This window comes from Cebus imitator, unplaced genomic scaffold (genome assembly GCF_001604975.1).
Source record: "Cebus imitator isolate Cc_AM_T3 unplaced genomic scaffold, Cebus_imitator-1.0 Scaffold45, whole genome shotgun sequence".
Classification (NCBI taxonomy): Eukaryota; Metazoa; Chordata; class Mammalia; order Primates; family Cebidae; genus Cebus; species Cebus imitator.
In genome coordinates, this window is record NW_016107360.1 from 14788587 (window position 1) to 14809675 (window position 21089).

General features: G+C 43.8%; 1 protein-coding gene across 3 annotated transcripts in view; it reads left to right on the top strand.

The window, feature by feature from the left end:
• The window catches only part of MINDY4 (MINDY lysine 48 deubiquitinase 4), a 127746-nt gene that overhangs the window by 2347 nt on the left and 104310 nt on the right, over positions 1-21089 (top strand). For 2 of the 3 annotated variants that reach the window (XM_017527107.2, XM_037737944.1), the window contains exons 2-5: positions 4622-4741; positions 8100-8335; positions 11690-11936; positions 17156-17565. In XM_017527107.2, the coding sequence (XP_017382596.1) occupies positions 4622-4741; positions 8100-8335; positions 11690-11936; positions 17156-17565 (1013 nt within the window). Of the gene's footprint in view, positions 1-3779; positions 3903-4621; positions 4742-8099; positions 8336-11689; positions 11937-17155; positions 17566-21089 lie in introns of all 3 variants that reach the window. The other variant, XM_037737943.1, reaches the window with a different exon arrangement.

The window sequence follows — 21089 nt, forward strand, 5'->3', positions numbered from 1 at the left end:
TTCCTAGCCCCACGTAAACTCCTCTCCAGCCATACCCATCTATATTGCTGTGTTCCTGCCAACTTTTCACAGTTCCTCCGGCCCGCTGTAACCCTGCCTACTTCTCACCCACCCATTGTTGTAATTGCACCCTCCATAACAGGCGCAGCTCCTTTTCCATTTTCTCTCTTCATCACTTTCTGACAGTAAAATTCCATTCATCCTGCTCCACACTTGCACCCATAGAGCTGAATGGGATTGGAGAAACACATACCACCATGTTGATGTTGTCACTCTAGGTCCATAGCCACCCGCCCCTATGATACCTTATGGGTGCTGCCCACCTGGTTTCAACTCTTCAGCTTGTTCACCTCTCAAATCCTGGATGACCGTTTCACACCTTCTCTCTCCTCAAACCCTGAAGCTCCTTCCCCATGTAATTTCACTGAGAAAACAGAAGCCATGAGAGAAGTCCAACAGGCTCCCCTCACCACACTTACTAGCCTTCCTAGGCCTGCACCGTTCACTCTGCTCTCTCTGGTGTTCCTGTGGATGAATTCTCCACACCCCTGGTTAGGCCCGCCCCTCCATGTGCGCCTGCCGTGTCCTGCGTGCTCAGAGATGTGGCTGTCTCCTGCACCATGCATTTCCCTCCTCTGCTAGTTACTTCTATCAGCACATACACATCGTGCTCCTGCAGAATCCCGTCTTGACCCTCAAACCCAGCTACAGGTTTATATTTCCCCCCTTTGTATAGAAACTCCAGAAAAGAGCAGTGTCTACTCTCATTTTAATTCTTTTCTCTGCTTTCTCAAACCCATTCTAATCAGACTTTTGTCCCCATCATTCCATGGAAACAGCTCTTGTTAGGGCTATTATTAACCTGGAGTTGTTAGTCCTTGCCCTTCTTGATCTAATGATTATGTTTGTCACAGTTGATTGTGTTTTCTGCTTGTCTCCTAGGAGACTGCCCTTCTTAGCTTTCCTCCTGCCCCTCTGGTTGCTCCCTTCATAGTCTTTGCTGGTCCCCTTTGTTTCCCTTTTCTGTGCACTCTGGTGGGCTCAAGGACTTAGTTTATGATTCTCTTTTCTTTTGTCCATTCACTCTCAAGATGTCTCAGCCAGTCTTGTGGTCTATATGCCGACAGCCTATATGCTGAAATTCCCAGATGTCTATCTCTAGCTGAGACCTCTCCCTGAACTCTTGAATTCTTCTGACTGCCTAGTCTACATTTCTACTGGGATGGCTTACAAGCATTGTAATATGTCTATGATAGTGTTTCTTCTCACACTTCAGACACCAAATGTATGGGGAATTCTTCCTCCACACAAACTAAATCTCCAACTCCCGAGACACCAACTGGGTGTCATACAATTCAGTTCCATCCTGAAACTATCTGGAGTTAGTGGAGACCCTGCAGGTTAAGGTCTCAGTCTCATCCCCACCTCAGATGCCAGCCAGAAGTCCCAAGTTGCCACCTGAACTTCTGACCAACTAGCTATAAATTGAGGGTTTCCATGGCCCCCTACACAGTTTTAATAATGTTGTAGAATGGCTCACAGAACTCGGAGAAACACTTTTCTGACATTTACCAGTTTATTATAAAGGACACAATTCAGGAATAGCCAAATGGAAGAGATGCATATGGCCAGGTGGGGGGTCAGGGAACTTCCATGGCCTCTTCAGCATGCCGCCCTCTCAGCACCAGCCTGGGAGCTCTCTGAACCCCATCGTTCAGGAAATTTTATGGTGATTCTGTTATATAGGAATGTTCGATGGAATCAATGACTATTGGTGATGAGCTCCATCTATAGCTCCTCTTCCCTCTCTGGGAGGTTGGGAGGTAGGGCTGAAAGTTCTAGCCCTCTAGTCAAGGTTTGTGACCAGCCCCTGTCCTGAAGCTGTTTAGGGGTCCCCAGCCACTAGTCATCACATTAGCATACAGAAAACATTCTTATCATCCTGGAGATTCCAAGGGTTTTAGAATCTATGTGCCAGGAACTTGGGACAAAGAACAAATATTTATTTATCATAATAGTCAAAACTCAATTTCTGATTTCCTGTTCCTCCTGTGCCCATTGCAATACACGGCATCTCTGTCCTTCTAATTGCTTGGGCCAAAAACTTTGGAATTATTCTTGGTTTTTCCATTCTTTTGCACATCATATCCAGTCCGTCAGTAAATCTGTTGGCTTTATCATCAGAACGCATACAGAATGTAGCCACTTCTTACCACTTCTGTTGCAAACACCTTGCCCCAAGCCACCCCTGTGTTCATATGTTGTGAATTGTTCAGTAGCTTCCTCAGTGGTTTCTGTTTAATCTCCTGCCTCCTACAGTTTATTTTCAACCTAGCAGCTGAGTGATCTTTTAAAAATATATCAGTTCAAAATAGCAGCCTTCCCATTTCACAAAAGCCCACAAGGCCTTTCTTTATGAGGCTCTGGGTGACTTCCGACTTCCTTACTTCCTTTCCCCTACCATGCAGCTCTAGATGCACTGGTTTTTGCAGCTGGCGCGGGGCCTTTGGACTTGCTGTTCCTTGCCTGGAGCACTTTTCTCCCAAGTGTCTGCGTGGCCTCCTCTTTTGATTCCCTCATCAATCAGTGCTGCCTTTCCTGACCACGTTTGATAAAGTAGCAGCTTATCCCCACACCCACCCCAGCCCTCTCTGTCTCCTTATCCTACGTTGTATGTTTTCCCCCCCATATCATACTGTACTTGTTGTCTCTTCCCCTGTAGAATGCAAACTCCCTGAGGACCGGAACTTTGATCTGTTCACTCCTCTGCCTCTAGCAACTGGACTTATGGACTAGTGGTCCATTCCCTTTGTTTCACAGATAGGGAAACTGGAGAGGAGTGAGCATGTGGATGATGCTGAGCAAACAGCTGACCGTCTAAAACAGTGCCCTTTGTCCTTGTCTTCCCTCTCCCTGCTTTGTCTCCCTAGTGGTGCATATTAGCAGCTGTCTGTAGTAGTATACTATACATTTATTGTCTGCTTTCCCAACAGAACATCAGCTGTATTCCTTCTGTCTCTCCTGCATCTAGAACAGAGCCTGGCACATAGGAGGTGCATGACAGGCGTTTGTTGGGTGAACGAAGTTTGAGTGGGCTGGATGGGACTGAGGACTGCCTGACTCCTGAGGGTACCCTTGTTCCCTACCCCAGTGGTTTCTCTCTCTCTCTCTCTCCCTTTCTTTCTTGTCCTTCTTTCCTTCTCTTTATTGAAGAGATAGGATCTCCCTCTTTCATCCAGGATGGAGTGCAGTGGTATAGTCATAGCTCACTGTCGCCTTGAAGTCCTGAGCTCAAAGATCCCTCCTGCCTTGGTCTCTCGAAGTTCTGGGACTGCAGGCCTATGGCATCATGCCCAGGCCCCCATAGTTTACAAATGCTGGTGTGCATCACACTGTAGGGCTGGGGCACGGGTGGGGTTTGTTAAATGTGCCAGGGCTTGCTGATTTGAGCTGTTGACAGACATAAAGAGTTATGCGTCAGAGAGGGACCCTCGTTATAGTGTGTTCCACATCGCTTTGACTGGAGGGAAAGCCATGGTTAAGCCCAGATGAAACGTGGGTGGTTGGTTTTGAACCCCACCTTTCCTTCAAATGGACTCTTCCCAATGCACCTAATCCACCTTTTTTTCCAACACATAGTGTCCATTTATTTCCATTTTCCCTTCCTTATGGCCTCCTCTTTCCTGTTTGTTTCAAAGTTGTGTTCTTACTTTTAGTTTCCCAAATTGGCCTTCTTACCTAAGCTCATGGTGGGTGTGGGTTTTGTCTTGTTTCCCCAGCATCTAGACCCTCTGTAAAATTCTGAACACAAAGGCTCTGAGAGAAGCTGAAGCCTGTATAGCACTGGGGGTCTGGAATCCTTTAAGAGCAAGGAACACTCCTAACACCAGGCGGAGCTGTTGGTGAGGCGTCTTCCTGCCTCTAGCCATTTGACAATCACCATGGCCCAGTGAGGTGGGCAGAAAGCAACTGCTGCGGTTGTTTTTCAAATGGAGAAGCCAGGCGTTTGTGGGGAACAGGACATTCACTTCCCCGACCCCAGATTTGCCATTGCTAGATCACATCTCAGTTGGGCCTTGAACCTTGGTCTTTGGGTAGTTCGGGGTGGGATGATGGAAAGTGGTTTTGCTGGTGATTTAGCAGACATTTACCAAGAGCTTCCCATGGGCCTGGGTCCCAGAGTCACGGACTCACAGGCTGGGATGGTTACAACCCCTGCCTGTGATGTAATTCCATTGTGTTACCTTGGGTAAGTCAACCCCATCTCCTGGTTTCCCCATCTGAGAGTGAAGGGAATGAATATTAGCCATGTTTTTTCTTTTGTTTATTTTTAAAGCTTCATATGTTATGGTTCCAAATATAGGGCCAAACCCAGGACTCCTGTGTGGGAGCTCTGAACTCACTCCTTATTTGTGAAATGGGCTGAAAACTTCAGCCTTCACTTAGCCCATAGGGCTGTTGTAAGAATCAGAATAATATTAATAATTGCAGAGGTGATGTCAAGTGTAAAGGTTATGTGGGAGTTATCTTGGTGAACATCAGGAGTCTTTTGCTTGTGCTTTATGAGAACAACAGGCTTTGATTTAAGATGGCAAACAGTGATTCAGATTTCTTCCCTCAGGGCTTAAAGAAGACATGTGTGACCATGGACCAGGAACGCCCACGCTCTGACCTCAGCATAAACAACAGAAATGATCTTCGAAAGGTTTTGCATCTCGAATTTCTCTATAAGGAGAACAAGGTACGTGCTTTCTAAGGTGTGGTGGGGAGTCTTGGAACTGAGTTTGGTGCTGTCAAAGCACTCATGGGCCCTGCCAGTGACAGGAGAGGCTTGAGGAGCTGCTGGCCTGCCACACTTGCGTTCAGGGAGAAAGGGACCCCCTCCAAGTGCGGACAGATCTGCGGCGGGAGTGAGTTTTCCACCTTGGTCGGCTGGTGCTGCCCACTGGTGTGTTGCGTGCGTGTGGTTGTCGGGCTCATTTTGAACAGAGCCAGTGACAGTGCTCCCTCTTCCCCACACAAGGCTATTTTTAGTAAGACTGTGCTTAAGAATATAGTATCTAGTTATACTAAAATTTTCCATTCCCCGCTTGTGTAAGAGTTTCCTTCTTCAGTTCTGAGTAATACCTTAGTCTTGAATCTCCTGTGACATATAATTTAGGTAGAGGAGGGAATTGGGTTCAGCTAACCCAGGTGCATTAGAGTCAGGAAAGCAAATGGAACTGCATTTCCGTGAGCGGGAAAGGGGGCTTCTCTGATCCCCCAGACTTGATCTCCCCCAGCTTGCTGTTACAGGCTTTCGTGGCACCATATAGGTTTCCTGTTTTTGTGTTTATCACATTGGCAATAGAATATGTGATTTAAAGTTAATATCTGCCTCCCCCAATACCTTGGGCACAGCAGAAGCCAGAAATGCAGTCTTTTTTGTTCACGATTATATCCCCATACATAAAGTGCTGTCCAATGACACAGTGAATAGTCATATATTTGCGGATTAAATGAACGAATGACTATACAGTTGAACAAAGCTGCACTTTCTATTTAATTTTTTTCATCTATTATGAAGACAGAAAAAGAATTGGCCATCCAGCAAATGTTGCTTTGTGGTTGGGCATAGTGTCAGAGTCAAAAAGAAAATGATATAGTTCAGCATTTCTCACCATTTTTAAAAAAAGCAATAAAATGATATCTCATATAGAATTTCAATAGGCAAAGCAAAGAAGGGAAAATGCCCCATTTGAAGTTGGGAAAAGGAGGTCTTGCCTTCTCGGCTAGCCTCTCAGGGTCCAGCTTTAAACTACGGATAAATTTCCTCTTCTCAGGAGAGAGCTGTGAGCCAGACAGAGTTGGCTATCCAAGGTCTCACGGTCAGTTATTAGATGAGGCTAGAATCAGCTGTTTTGATTCCCAATCCTATTGTAGGAGTGATGGTCAAGCATATTTTAATTGTAATCCTTTTTTCAGATGGGACTTTAGCAGATTGTATTGGTATGGTGGTGGGACCAAGGCTATTTTTTGAGACACCCAGAGGATCCTCTGAACCACTTGAAAACTATGCAAATATGTGTCATAGGCCAGGAAGGAAGCTAGGCCAGGCTTCCCTCAATAAAGTGAAGGATGGAATTTCAGGCAAACATATAAACTAAAAACAGGTGGTACCTACAGGAGCACTCAGGACACCAGAAATTCTCGTGTTCCCATTTGAGGAGAAATAGGCAATGGCAGCCAGGTGAAGTGTATCAGAGGCTCAGTGAAGATATCAAATAGAAGGCCTTTATCCTCTGGGTCCTCGGGTGGCACGCAGGCACCTCTAGCTCCTGTCCTTAGCAGGTACTTTCTAAGTCCTGTGGAAAGAATGTTGACCCAGGCAGCAGATGCTTTGCAGTCCTTTGTCTACTGTATTCCAAGGCAGGAGAGTGGACTGTATACTTGAGGAGAATTTTGCACCTAGAATAAGACAGCTACCCAGAAATTTCAATTAACCATTCTGGTTACATTGAACTTTTAACATAAATGTACCTCATCTAATTTCCCAAAAGTGTCTTTGGCATTCAAGTTTTTTTTTATTCCCTCACTATAATATAGTCTCCCTAAAGTAGTTGTTATCTTAAGATACTTAAGATATTTTCATGAGCTACTGATAAGTGCCCTGATTTATACAACAATCATTAGCTGTTATACAATGAATTGGCATGTATATTTTACAGGAAAATTACTCATTAGTCTATCACATAGTAATTTTGACATTCACTCAGCACAAAGCCTGATTCTGGAAAAGCCCTGCAATTTTATGTTAATATTTCCTGTAACTTGTTTTAACCTATTAGGTATAGGATATATAAAAATGCCTATGTAAATTGAGATTTTGAAAAACAATATCTAGATTCATACATAGGCTGTGCCTACTGTGAGCCAAGTGATATAAAAAAGCATAAGGTATAATCAGGCAATTCAGGGTCCTAAGTCTCTCTTATTGAGAGAAAAAGCAAGAAGGCTACAATAAATATAGTGTCTTTCCTCTAACTCTCTTCATTGTAAGCTTCATTTAATCTTAGACAAAATAGTTTCTGTTTTTATCTCTGCCTGAAAAAAATAGTAAAACTGTCCCAGATTTTGTCTGATGAATCTGCTGAGTTTGTTCTTAGTCCATGGGCTGTGGGTCTTAGTCCCAGAGTCCTGCTGCATAGATGAGAAGAGTAGGAAGGGGAGGGCTTGGCATGCCCTGAGGGCCTGCTCTGCCAAGCTCCAGGTCAGGTGCCTTGCTACTCTGCAAAATGTCTAGCCACGGCTCGGCAGGACCTGGGTATTCCTGGGCGAGTGGGTTGGGGACTGACACGTGGCTGGGTCCCTGAGGCCAGCCTGCATAGTGTTGCATGAATGGCTGTGTCTATCCGGATTACTTAGGGGAATTTAAATCTTTGCTATTCTGATTTAGTGTCAGTGGGACGTGAGAATCTGCATTTTTAAAAAACTTCTAAAAGGAGCATTTCGAGTAGGCAGGGCTGGAAAATACTGGTATCATTTAATTCCAAATTACTGAAGACTTTCATTTGCCTTTTGTTTTTAAAGTTGGGATGTAAAGTGAGTTGGTCCTGACTGCCTCTGTGCTCTTCACATTAATCATCTGCTTCAGTTGTCTCTGTCATCGCTACTGTCAGTGTTAGATGCAGGGCTTACAAACTAAAAAAAAATTCAGACCCCAAGTACTTATGAATCTGTAGGGTTAGCGTTCCCTACAGACTCCGATTTTTAAATGAAGGGATATATATTTTATAAAATTATTCCTTAGAGCAAAAAGGAGGAATTTTGCTTGGGCATGCCTCTATTTCTATCACATTGTATTCCAATTATTTTTTGAGTGGGCTGTCTCATGCATTGGATGCTAGTTCTTTTAGGGTAGAGATTTTGTTTTTATCCCTGTGTCCCAGTCCAACATGCTACCTAACATATAATACATGGCCAGTAAATGTTGGCTGAAAGCTTGTTTGAATGAGCGAAAAGTTGATAAGCTTACTCAAAGAAGTGGGATAGTTGTCTTTTCCACTCTTCCCTGAAGCCGTACATATAATTAATGATTTTTTTTTCTCTCCCAATGATAGGCAAAGGAAAATCCTCTAAAAACGAGCCTTGAACTCATCACCAGATACTTTCTGGATCACTTTGGAAATACGGCTAACAATTTCACTCAAGAAACCCCAATCCCTGCACTCTCAGTTCCAAAGAAAAATAACAAAGTGCCATCGAGATGCTCAGAGACCACACTGGTAAATATATATGACCTTTCAGATGAAGATGCAGGATGGAGAACATCGTTGTCAGAAACAAGCAAAGCCAGGTATCTTTTCCCATTATTCCGTTTATTACTTACCTATTGCTGCCATAACAAGTTACTATATACTTCATGGTGGTTTCGGTCACTATTCTCCAGAGGAACATAATTAATATGGTCTACACGTGTGTGTGTGTGTCTATATGCATATGTACGTGTATGTATATATAACGAAGTGTGGCTAGGTGCAGCGGCTCACACCTGTAATCCCAGCACTTTGGGAGGCTGAGGCAGGAGGATCATTTGAGGCCGAGAGTTCGAGTCCAACCTGGATAACATAGAGAGACTCCCATGTCTACAAAAACTAAAAACAAATTAGCTGGGGTGGCAGTGTGCACATATAGTCCCAGCCACTCAGGAGCTGAGGCAGGAGGAACACGTGAGTCTAGGAGTTCGAGGCTGCAGTGAGTTAGGATCACACCACTGTAGGCTAGCTTGGGAGATGGAGTGAGAACCTGTCTCTTAAGAAAAAAAAAAAAGGCATATTTTAAGGAGCTGGCTAATGGGATTGTAAAGGCTGGCAAGTCTGAAATCTGTAGGGCAGGCTGGAAATCTGGAAACTCAGACAGGATTTTTATGTTACAATCTTGAGAAAGAATTTCTTCTTTGAGAAGCCTCAGATTTTGCTCTTAAGGCCTTCACCTGATAGGATATGCCCCACCCACATCATTGAGGGTAATCTGCCTTACTTAAAGTCAACTGATTGTAAACATTAATCACATTTACAAATGCCTTCCCAGCAACAGCTAGACTGATACTTGAGTCAACAACCGGGTACCACAGCCTAGCCACATTGGCATATAAAATTTAATCCTCACAGTGGTTAAAGCAATACTAATTTATTCTCTTACAGTTCTGGAGGTCAGAAGTCTCACTGGATTAAAGACAAGGTGTCAGCAGGCCTGGTTCTGTCTGGAGGTTCTGAGGGGAAAATCCATTTTCTTTTTTTTTTTTTTTTTTTTTTTTTTTTTTAAGCTTCTAGAGGCCACCTGTGTTCCTTGACTCATGGCCCCTCCTTCCATTTTAAAGCTCATCACTCCAGCCTCTGCTTGTGTTGTTATACCTCCTAACTTTACTGCTACCTTTCACCCTCATGTTTCCTTCTAAGAAGGACCCCTGTGATTACATTGGGCCCACCAGATAATCCCATTTGAAGACTCTTAATTTAATCACATCTGTAAAATCCCTTTTACTATGTAGCTAACCCACTTCTGTAGTTATCCATAAGTGGGTTAACTTATGGTTAACCCACTTATGCCCAGGGTTCCATTATTGGAACACTAAATATGTGGGAGTTATTTATATTGTACTGCTCAAGGTCATCACCAAGATCTGATTTTTCATTCATGCAAAAATTCAAAAAATTGCAACCTCTGGCATAAATGGGTTAACAGATTCCAGGAATCAGGATGTGAGTATCTTTACAGGGGCCACTGTTCAGCTTCCTGCACTCTGTGTTTTCTAAATCTCTGCCATGGAGTGCTGTTTTTTTCCTGTTGAGGCTGTGAGAATGGACTGCTTTGAGATGGAGAACAGTTACGACTAGCTTTATTTTAAATTCCATGACCGTAAGGTTCAAGCACTTGCTTTATTTGATTTTCTTAAAAAGAGGGGTATAGTATTCTACAAGGCAACAAAACACTGTAGAGATGGGAAAAAATCTGAAAAATAAGCCCTTTTAAAAATCTTAGGAAGAAAATGAATTGGCATTCTTGATTTAACCTCTATTATTTGGGAAATAATTAAATTATGACCTTAAGATACTGCAGTCCCCAGTAGTGAGCTTAACTTCCTGGGAATGGGTGCTTTCTTCTGGTTCCATTGAAAAGCGTTTCCCTTCCTGAGGGTCGCTGAAGCTCAGGGCATGGGTGTCCAGCTGCCAAAAGGTGGGACCATGACAAGCATTTAGCACAAGGATTTGGAGGTATAGGGTTGTGAGGGGCTATAAAGCAGCTCTTCCTCCAAAGTACTTACTGCCTGGCTTGGAAGTGAAATATTTCTGGTACAATAAAAAAGCAACTAGGAAGTTGAAGCTCCTGAGTCCCACCCAGTCACCCAAGCCAAAAATGTGGGTGTTCTTGCCTCCCCCTGTCATCTTCTGCATCTGTGAGTCCTGTGAGCTCTGCACCCATAGTGATAGTAGGCACTTTCCTTCTTTCCTCCTTTCTCTGCCCACTGCAAGAGCCTCAGTTCACGCTCCCATCCTCTTTTCCTGGCTAACTCCCATAGCCCCTTCCTGGTCTCTAGGCCTCCTAGTGATCTTCCCCTCAAATCCGCCCTTGCCCTAAAATAGTGTGAGCTTTCCACAAAAGGAGTCTGGCTATGCCGCTCCCCTGCTGAAGGGCTTCAGATATTCCTTGCTGCTTTCCGGATAAACTCCTTAGAATACCATGCAAAATCCCATTCCAGAGCAGCCCCACTTCTCCCCGGAGCACCTCCTGCCTTAGAGGCCTGCCTGCTGGGGCTGGGCCCTGTCCTGAGGACCTCTTCTCTCCTGATTGGCTCAGACTCAGGTGCTGCTTTCTCTGGGAGCCTTTTGGGATTTCTTTAGGCTGGTTCCAGCCCCTTTCCTTGACATGCCACAATCACAGTACACATGTGATTGCCTGCCTACATGTGATCCAGTCCCTGGCAAGCAGCTTGGCATAGGGTAGGGGCGATACTTATTTATGCCAGAGCCCAGGGGTAGAAAATAGTTGAGTCTGTGTCATAGGAGTGCTGGCTTATGGGTGATCAGAGGTAAGATTTGCTTTGGCCTAGGTCTCTGGCTTTGTCTCGTGGGCTCTCTCACTCTTGTTCTTTCTCTCTCTGTGCTTATTCTCTCTGTCTCTCACTTCCTTTGTTCTTTCTTGCTCTCTTCCCGTCCCTCTCTGTCTCTCTCGCGCGCTCTCTCTCTCTCACACACACACACAGCCATTGGCACACCGACTCCAGCTTTAGCTGAACAGTGGGGGAATGCTGAGTTTGCACTGGGTCTTCTGGACACCTCTCAGTGGTGTCAGGCAAGGCTGGGCTCCACATACTCCATGACTGTCCTGAAGGGTTATAGTTTCCCATCATCATTCAGGCCCGGAAAACTGAGGATGCTCTTTAGTCTTAAGGACTTGAGGGATCCTGTTTTGGATCATCACCTATAAATTTGTTTGCTTGTTTACTTGTCTTATTTTGTAGGGCAGACTTGCCCCGATACCAGAGTATTTTCTTTTCCTTATCTTTCATGATAAAGTGCTGGGTGGTTAGAAGTCATCGTAGATTGATTAATGGACTTGCTTTGAGTGCCCATTGAATGTGGAATTTGCTATCTTTGCTACTGATTCCCTTTGGGGAGTCTGTTTTAATGGAAATATTCCTTTTTTACAGGCATGACAATCTTGATGGAGATGTACTTGGTAATTTCATATCATCTAAAAGGCCCCCACACAAAAGTAAGCCTAGGCAGACGGTCCCAGGTGAAACTCCTACGTTGGCTTCTGCATGGGAGAAGATGGACAAGCTTCACTCGTTGGAGCCTTCCTTGGATGTGAAGAGGATAGGAGAGAATTCCAGGCCAAAGTCTGGTCTGACTGTGCGAGGCATGGTGACTGGGCCCATCGCCAGCTCCCTGCAGGTGGGGCTATTGCTCTTTCTGTTGTTATGAGACTGAAGGCTGAGGACTGGGCCAGGCCTAAGGCATTCTTTGGTTTATTTGGGGTACCCCACAGGATAGTCCAAGAAGGGAGCCTGTGTATGGGGATGGGAAGAAAACTCCTTCTGTTTTCTCTCTGGCTCTACTGTCAGTGCCCCATGGGGCCTTGAGCAGGTCTCCTTTCCTGCCCTTAGCTTACCCATTTTGTCTGTAAGATTTTCTATTCCTCTGCTGGGTGAGAACACCCACTCAGCTTTGTCTTTGTAATTCAGGAGTGGGGAACCTATCCAGGTTTAGAGAGCATCTTTAGGCCGGACGCAGTGACTCATGCCTGTAATCCCAGAACTTTGGGAGGCCAAGGTGGGAGAATTGCTTGAGCCTAGGAATTTGAGACCAGCCTGGAGCCTGGGCAACATAGGGAGACACTTGTCCCACCACCCTACCTCTACAAAAAATAAAAAAGTTAGCCAGGTGTGGTGGTGTGCGTCTGTAGTCCTAGCTACTCTGGAGGTTGAGTGGGGAGGATTGCCTGAGCCTGGGTGATTGAGGCTGCAGTGAATTGTGATCATGTGACTGTACTCCGGCGTGGGCAAGAGTAAGACCCTGTCCAAAAAAAAAAGAAAAGAAAAAGAAAAACAGCATCTTTTAAAAAAAATTTAAAACACAATAGTTAAAAGGGAATAAAACCCCAATCCTTATAGTTTCATTTATTCTGCTTTTTTCTCTTTCAAAAAAAAAAATTCTAAAAATTTCACATTGTTGTTTTATAGTCTTCCTTACGGGGTGACCATGGTAGAGTTCATTAGGCAGAGAGACGAAACCAAATCAGAAGCAAATGTAAAAGAAGTTTGCAATACAACAAATGGAAAAGCAAAGCAAAAGCAAACACCAAACTCAAAATGCCATATCAGTCACATCAGGGAGTCTGAGCCAACCAAAACTAGGGTGTCTGTGTCCACCTGTGCTCTCACTCACCTGCTGTATGTTTAGATGTGGGCGTAGGTGCTGGCACTGTTCTCCCAGCTCATTTGTAATTAGGACAGAAAGAAGTGAGTCCTCTCCTTGCCCCTGGCTCCATCTTGTGGGGTCTTTGATCAAGGTTTTTATTTATCTTGGCTGCAGTCTATTCTATTAGACCGGCTGTCTAAGGCCCCTTAGGGCTCTGGGATTTCCGTGCTCTCGAGTCATTCAGTCTTGGGGTCCAGATCAAGGAAGAGCCTGTCCATCACTGTGTAGTTCAGGCCACATCTTGATGTCATACCCCATCCTAGGTCTTCTTGTTGAAAAAGGACATTCAGAGACTGAATCCTCTCCCGAGGAAAGGGGCTAAAATGGTGAACTGTTTGGAGGAAATGAAAAGATTTGGAGATGCTTAATCTTGTGGGAGTTTGGCAGAATGTAAGAGATTTCTTCAAATTTGGAGGTAGGAAAAGCCTGCCTCCATGTGAAATAAACGCTGTTTGCAATCTCCAGCTTAGTCTGTAAGCCTCCTGAGAGCAGGGCATCGTTGTGTTTCTGTGTAGTGCATGGTGTGTGCCTGCTGGCCCCATTGTTGGATTGGGTGGTGTAGCCTTGCCTGGTGGCTCCAGACAGCACAACTGGCACCAGTGGATGGAGGCTGGTATTGGAGCCCTCCATTGGTCACAGCCGCCTCAGCAGTGGAAAAGTTTGCTTTGGAAGGGACTCGGCTAGTTGTGTAAAAGGGAAGTTAGTTAACCCATCTGCTGGGGACACTGGAAGGAGCCCTGCCTGGGTGAGAGTTGAGTCTACATCAGTAGTTGTTAGACTTTTAGTCTCAGGCTCTCTTTATACTCCTATTTATTGTAGAGTGCAAAGAGCTTTTGTTTATGTGGGTGTGTCTATTGCTATTTATACATTTGAAATTAAAAGAAGTTAAAAAATATTTACTTACAAAATTATTAAAAATAAAAGCAGTAAACCTGTTAGATGTAACACAGTATATTTTAATGACAAAATAACTATATTTTCCAAATCAAAAAATTCGTAAGATGAGTAGCATTGTTTTACACTTCTTTGCAAATCTCTTTAATGTCTGGTTTAGTAGAAGAAAGTTCAAGCCTCATATTTGCTTCGGCATTCAGCCTGTTGCAATATGGTGTTTTGGTTGAAGTGTATGAAGAAAATCTGGCCTCACAGAGATAAGCAGTTGGCAAAGGGAAAAGTATTTTAATAGTCTTTTCAGAAAACTGGGTTATTTTTCTTTGATGCTACTTCGAAACTAGACAAGTTACAGCTTCTCAATGTGAAATCTTAAACCATATCGGTGAACTTCTTGTACCTTACCAGTTTCCGTTGGTATGTCTTGTACTTTGAATGTTTTACCTCTGTATGATTTAGTAACATAATATATTGGTCATTTGGAAAATATCAGTTACTGAGTTATATAGATCTTCCAAATGTGGACACATGTCATTAGACAAAAAGAAAATCACACCAAAAAATTGCATTCATTGATGTCACCCCCAGCTCGTCCAAGAAGTTTTTAAGTATTGCAAAGCTCTCAAGCTCACGGTGGCAGATAGAAGTTTTCCAAAATTCTAATTTTTACCTGACAGCTTGTGTTTATCACTGACAAAAATACACCGTTTTTTTCCCTTGAGGTGATAGGCTCAATTGATCTTCAAGAAAATGCCTGCCAAATGCCCACGCTTGAGTCCCCATAGTTTGTCTGTCAGTGGTTCCATGAAGAAACCAGCAAGTTCTCTCGCAGCCTAGACAGTCATGCAGTGCCAGCTGCTGTCTTCCATGCTCTGAGGAATGCCTGCACGTCCCTCTCACTGTGTCACTCGGTGTTGAAGAGATGTGTGCTGGAGAGTCTAAGGGAATAATGATTAAAAAAAAAAAAGGAGGTAAAAAATGATAATTTTTATGTGTCGGCATGGGCATTTCCTCAGTGAAGTCAGCACTTTATTCATCTATTTTCATTGGGAGTGTGTCGGTGGTAAAGAGGGCCTTGAGCACTAGCGGAGTTGGCGCCATTGCCTTGATTCATGCTGGGGCCCGCAGTTTTTCCCACTGTTGCCTTGTGCACAAAGTCAGCACAGTGAAAAAAGGCAAATTGTGTCATCTTACTATTAGGAAAATAGTTTTGAATTCCCTAAAACGGTCTGGGGACTCCTAGGGGTTGGTAGACTACTCTTTGAGGACCAGTGAGCCAGATGAGCACTAAGGTGCTGTCCTAGCATGACGTCCTAATCATCTAGTGTGTGCAGTGGAGATGCCCTTTATACCCGTGGTGTGAGGGAGATGGCTTGCACCTGCTTCACTGCCGAAGGCTTTGTGGCAGATTTCTTTTGGTAATTGTTTGGGGAAGTGATATCTGAAACCTGCGAAGGATGTTGAAGGATAGGTTGCTCTAGAATTTCTCCACATTCTCTAGAAGGGACATTGTGGCCTTTGAGTACCTTGGCCATACTTATTTGTTGCTCAGGAGGAAAGAGCCAAAGATTGTTGGGTATTTCATCATTTTTACTGGATCACTTTTGTATTTAAGAATGACTTAAAAGGCTGGGCTCCCTGCAGCAGCACTGGCTCCCTGTAGCAGCGCCAGCTCCCTTGGGCTAGAAGTTCGAGTCTCCTTGGGAATGGTGACTGATGTCTTCCTCACTTTGTGCAGGGGATGCCCTGAGTGGCTTTGGGAGGAGGTTTATAGTGCTTAGTAATATCTACTTGGCCAGAACATTACAAAATTAAGCTTTCCTTATTCCAGCCCAGTCTTTACTGTTTGATCTTGGATTATTTCTCGAAATATTGAGAGGTCCAGAATTTTAAACCAAGGAAAAGCCTGGCAGGTCCGTTTTTGTTTCCCTGCCCTCCCATTAATAACAACATGAGTTCCCATTTCCTCCACTCATCTTTGACAGTAAGGGAGGATATTTGGATATTTCTGTGGACTCCTCTAGAATTCCTTCATTTCAAAAACTAAGCAAATCTTGAGTACCTATTAGATATAGGCTGCTGAGCTGGATTCTCTGTGAACACCAGAGGCAAATTAAGAATGACCTCTGCCACCAGGAGGGAGCTAAGACCATATGTGAGTGGGCATGGGACAAATATGCGTAGGAGTCATGAGCGTTTGCTGACTGGTGCGCTATGTCTGGCTCCGTGCTAGTACCTTGCGCGGGCCTCATGTCATCCTCCTCAGTCTTGTAGGGGAGGAGTACTACAGGTGCCTCATCCCTCATCTAAAACCTTTGGGCCGGATGTATTTTGGAATTTATACTTTCTTTTTTTTTAATTTTTGCAAAGGAAGTACAGTGCATGAGCCACACATGACATGATGCCTTTAGTAGGGTTTGTGGTAGCACCCCATAAGCAAAATCATGACTGTTTCAGCAACTACACACAGGCCTTTATTCTTTACAATAGGCCTTGGTGAATACTCATACTTTAAAAAACTGTAAGCGACCTCACAACAGTTAAGAATTTACCACAGGATTTTAAAAAAAACCTTTCATTTTCAGAGGTTTGGGGAATTATTTATTTGTTTATTTATTTGAGGTGGTGTCTCGTTGGCCTAGGCTGGAGTGCAGTGGTGCAATCTTGGCTCACTGCAATCTCTGCCTCCTGAGTTCAAGTGGTTCTCCTGCCTCTACCTCCCGAGTGACTGAGATTACAGTCATGCACCACCATGCCTGGCTAATTTTTTGTATTTTTAGTAGAGATGGAGTTTTACCATGTTGGCCAGGCTGGTCCTGAACTCCTGGCCTCAAGTGATCCACCTGCCTTGGCTTCTCAAAGTGCTGGGATTACAGGCATGAGCCACTGTGCCCAGGCTGGTTTTGGGATTTAGAAATGACAGGTAGTGGATTGTGGCCTGGTTATATTTCAGGTGAGGAAATCAGGGACGGAGAAATTAGGCATCTTCCCACAAGTGACACAGCTGATAGGTGGTGAAGCAGACCGGAGTGACGGCTTTACTTGCTGTATGACCAGCTCTCTGTAATGGCTGACAGGCTGAGGCCTGCTCTGAGGTTCTGGCAGGTGGGGTGTGCGTCACTGAAAGCACAGAGGTGGGAGCATTTGAGCAGCACGTCAAAGAACAGGCGGGGAAGGAGTCAGGGGTGGGAAAAGACATTCCTGGGAGAGACATCACATCATGGGCGAATGCCTGAAGTGGGATCTGTGTTTTCCAGCTCCCTTCAAAGGGGCCCTCACTGCTTTTGTCCTTGCTCTTATAGGATTCTTTCCACAAACGCTCTCTGAGACAGTCGCCCTCCTCAAGCAGCTCCACCCAGCCCCAAGAGGAGAGCTGTAAGGTCCCTGAGCTCTTTGTCCGCACGGAGCAGGACATCCTGGCTTCTAGCAACAGCTCCCCCTCCAGGCCCTCCCTGAATCAGCTTAGTGAACTGACCGTAGAAAAGCAGAAAACCACTGCCAGCAGCCCTCCCCATCTGCCCAGCAAAGGGCTGCCCCTGCGGGACAGGGCCAGACGGAGAGATCTTTCAGAGGACAGCCCAGCAGTGGAAGACAGCACAGATGCAGACAGGACGTCTTCGAAGTTCTGCTTGCTTGGTGGTAATTCCAGGATGACCCAGGAGAGGCTGGAAAGAGCGTTCAGGCGGCAGGGCAGCCAGCCCACATCTTTCAGGTGAGCGTGCTATGCAAACATGACAGCTTTTCAAAAAGAAGCTCTGCTTCTTTCATGTTGTCTAGTCCCTAATGGCTTCCAAGGGGCCTTCTTAGGTTCCTTGGTCTCTGAGAACAAGCCTGTGAGGTAACCGGCAAGGCAGAGTTGATTATGGTCAATCAAGAAGAAAACTCAACCAGAGCTCACACACCTGGAAAGCTAAAGAAGGCTCTAGACAGGGGTGTCCAGCCTTTTGGCTTCCCTGGGCCACACTGGAAGAAGAATTGTCTTGGGCCACACATTGGATATACTAACAATAGTTGATGAGCTAAAAAAAACACACACACACATAAAAACTCAATGTTTTAAGACAGTTTATGAATTTGTGTTGGGCTGCATTCAGGGCCATCCTGGGCTGCATCCTGGGCTGCATGTGGGCTGTGGGTTAGACAAGCTTGCTTTAGCAGATGGTCCCGAAGCATACCTGCAGCAGCCTGGCCAGGCAGATGTGGGTAAGAGTTTCTTGTGGGAAGCCAGAGATGCAGTGATGAATCACCTTCACAAGGCTGTTTGGGCATTATTTCTATTTTATTTCATTTTTTTACCCTATCCTTACTTTTATTCTTCACAATAGGCCTTGATGATTCCTACATTGATCGATTTTTGAATGTTAAACCAACCTTACATTCCAAGAATAAATCTAACTTGGCTGTGATACATTATCTTTTTATGTATCATTGGATTTGATTTATTAACATTTCGTGTAGGGGTTTTGTGTATAAGTTTATGAAGGAGATTGGCCTTTTCCTTTTTGTTTCTTGCAAGTAATTTCCTTTCTTGCAGCAGCTTTGTCAGATGCTGCTACCCAGATTATGCTAGAAGTGGTCCCTCTTTCTATCCCCTTGAGGAGTTAGTGTAAGATTGATGTGATTTCTTCCTTAAATATTTGGGAGAGCTTAATGGAGAAATTTTCTGACATTAAGTTGAAAGGTTTTAAATTATGTATTTAATTAAAATTTTTTTAATTCAAATTTTAACTTTCTTGTGTAAGTTTTGGCAAGTCGTTTTTCAAGGAGTTTGGCCACTTTATGTACATTTTAAACTTATTAGTATAAAATTTTGTCATTATATTATCCTCTTATTATCACTTTGAAGTTCATCTCTGTTTCATTCCTAAGATTGATAATTTAGATTCTCTCTCTTTCTCTTAACTAGTCTTACTAGGAATTTATCAACTGTGTAATATACTCAAAGAAAACTTTTGGCATTATGTTTGTTTTCTATTTCATTGACCTCTGCTCTTATTATTTTCTTCATTTATTCTCTTTGAGTTTAATTTGTATTATTTTGTAGTTTACTGATTCTCAGCCACTTTCTTTTGTAATATCTTTTAAAGCTGCAAATTTCTCTGTAAGTAATACTTTGTATTATATAAGTTAATATGTTACATATTCATATAACTTAGTTAAGATATTTTCTAATTCTAGTTGTGTGTGTGTGTTTTGTTTAGCCCGTGGGTTGTTTACACATGTACTGACTAATCTCGTATATTTAGGGCATTTTTTTTATCATTTTTTTTTTTTTTTTTTTTTAATAGATGGGGTTTCACCATGTTGTTCAGGCTGGTCTTGAACTCCTGACCTCAGGTGATCTGCCCGCCTTGCCCTCCAAAGTGCTTGGATTACAGGCATGAGCCACCACACCCAGCTGGGTTATTCCTCTTTAAAAGGTACAAATATGTCTTTTTAAAAACTTTTAAGTTCAAAGGTACAAGTGCAGGTTTGTGACATAGGTAAACTTGTGTCATGATGGTTTGTTGTATAGATTATTTAATAACTCAGGTATTAAGCCTAGTACCCATTACTTATTTTTTCTGATCCTCTTTCTCTTCCCACCTTTTATTTTTTAAAAGAACCTAGTGTGTGTCGTTCCTTGTTGGGAGCCCTCCCGTGTGAATACCTCAGAGCAGGTATTCACTATAGGGAGGTTGAGCCCAGGAGCAGGGCCTCCAGGCAGAGGGAAGTCAAGATAGGGAAGTTGGGGACAAAAGAAAAAGGAGAATCTAGTTAAAAGATAACCAGACGGGCGAAACCAGATGGCCTGCTTTCATGAGGAACAAGGTTTTTTGCTACAGAAACTTGCTTATGAGCACCAAAGATATTATTATCTTCTATAACCACCTATTGCTTAGCTGTCAATTTATTGTATAGAATTGATGATTTAGCTACTTGTTTCTCTCCTTACCATGATGTCAATCAGACCCTAAAAATGTATATATATTCTGAGCCTTGAGAAATAAAGTTGATGATTGAGCACTGTCNCAGGTGATCTGCCCGCCTTGCCCTCCAAAGTGCTTGGATTACAGGTGTGAGCCACTATGCCTGGCCTATCTTTTCGTTTTTTTATTTCTAGCTTATTTCTACTCTGGTTGTGTGTGTGTGTGTGTGTGTGTGTGTGTGTGTGTATGTGTATATATATGTGTGTATATATATGTATGTATATATATATGTGTGTGTATATATGTATATATACACACGCATATATACACACACAGATATATATACACACATATATATGCATATATAATCTTTATGATTACAGTCCTTTGATATTTACTGAGATTTCCATCTAGAATATATTTAAAGCATGTCTCTGATAAACAGCATGTATTTGGAACTTTAAATCCAGTCTGATAATTTTTTATTTTAGTTGAAATATTTATAGCATTTATATTTTCTTTTTACTTGAATAACTTCCTCTAGTAGTTTTTTTGGCAGGTATGTTAAAATTTTTTTTCTAGTTTTTGTTTGGAATGTTTTTGGTTTGCTTTTTTTTTTCTTTTTTTGAGTCAGGGTCTTTCTCTGTCACCTAAGATGGAGTGCAGTGGTGCGATCATAATTCACTGCAGCCTTGACCTCTCAGGCTCAGGCAATCCTCCCCACTTAGCTTCCTAAGTACCTGGGACTGGAGGCGCACTAATTTCCACACACCTGGCTAATTTTTTGTAGAGACGGGCTTTCATTATATTGCCCAGGCTGGTCGTGAACTCGTGGGCTCAAGCGAACCTTCCATCATGGCCCAGGGCAGGTCTATAACACATGGTAGGGAGGGGCTGCCCCTGGAAGAGCAGCCCACTTCCAAGAGGAAAAAAGGCAAAGCTGAGCCTAACATGCCTTTTATATTCTGCGGAATTTATCAATCATGTAATTCACATTTCCTTTCTTAGGGTGGCGTGAGTAAAGAGGGGGAGAATGGTCAGGTGGGCCAGACCAGCAGAGCCCTTTTCAAACTGTCAGAAAACACTGGGAGTTTAGAAAAAGCATCCTTCAGCCTAGCAATTATTACCCTATTTCACAGATGAGGAAACTGAGGCATAGAGGATCCAAGGAGCCTGACAAGGTTCTGAGTGGATGCAGATCCAAGGGTGCACAGACTGGCAAATGGAATGTGGGCTGGATTTCAGCGCGCGCACGCGCGCTCTCTCTCTCTCTCCCTCCCTCCCCCTCCCCCTCCCCCCTCTCTCTCTCTCTCCCCCTCCCTCCCTC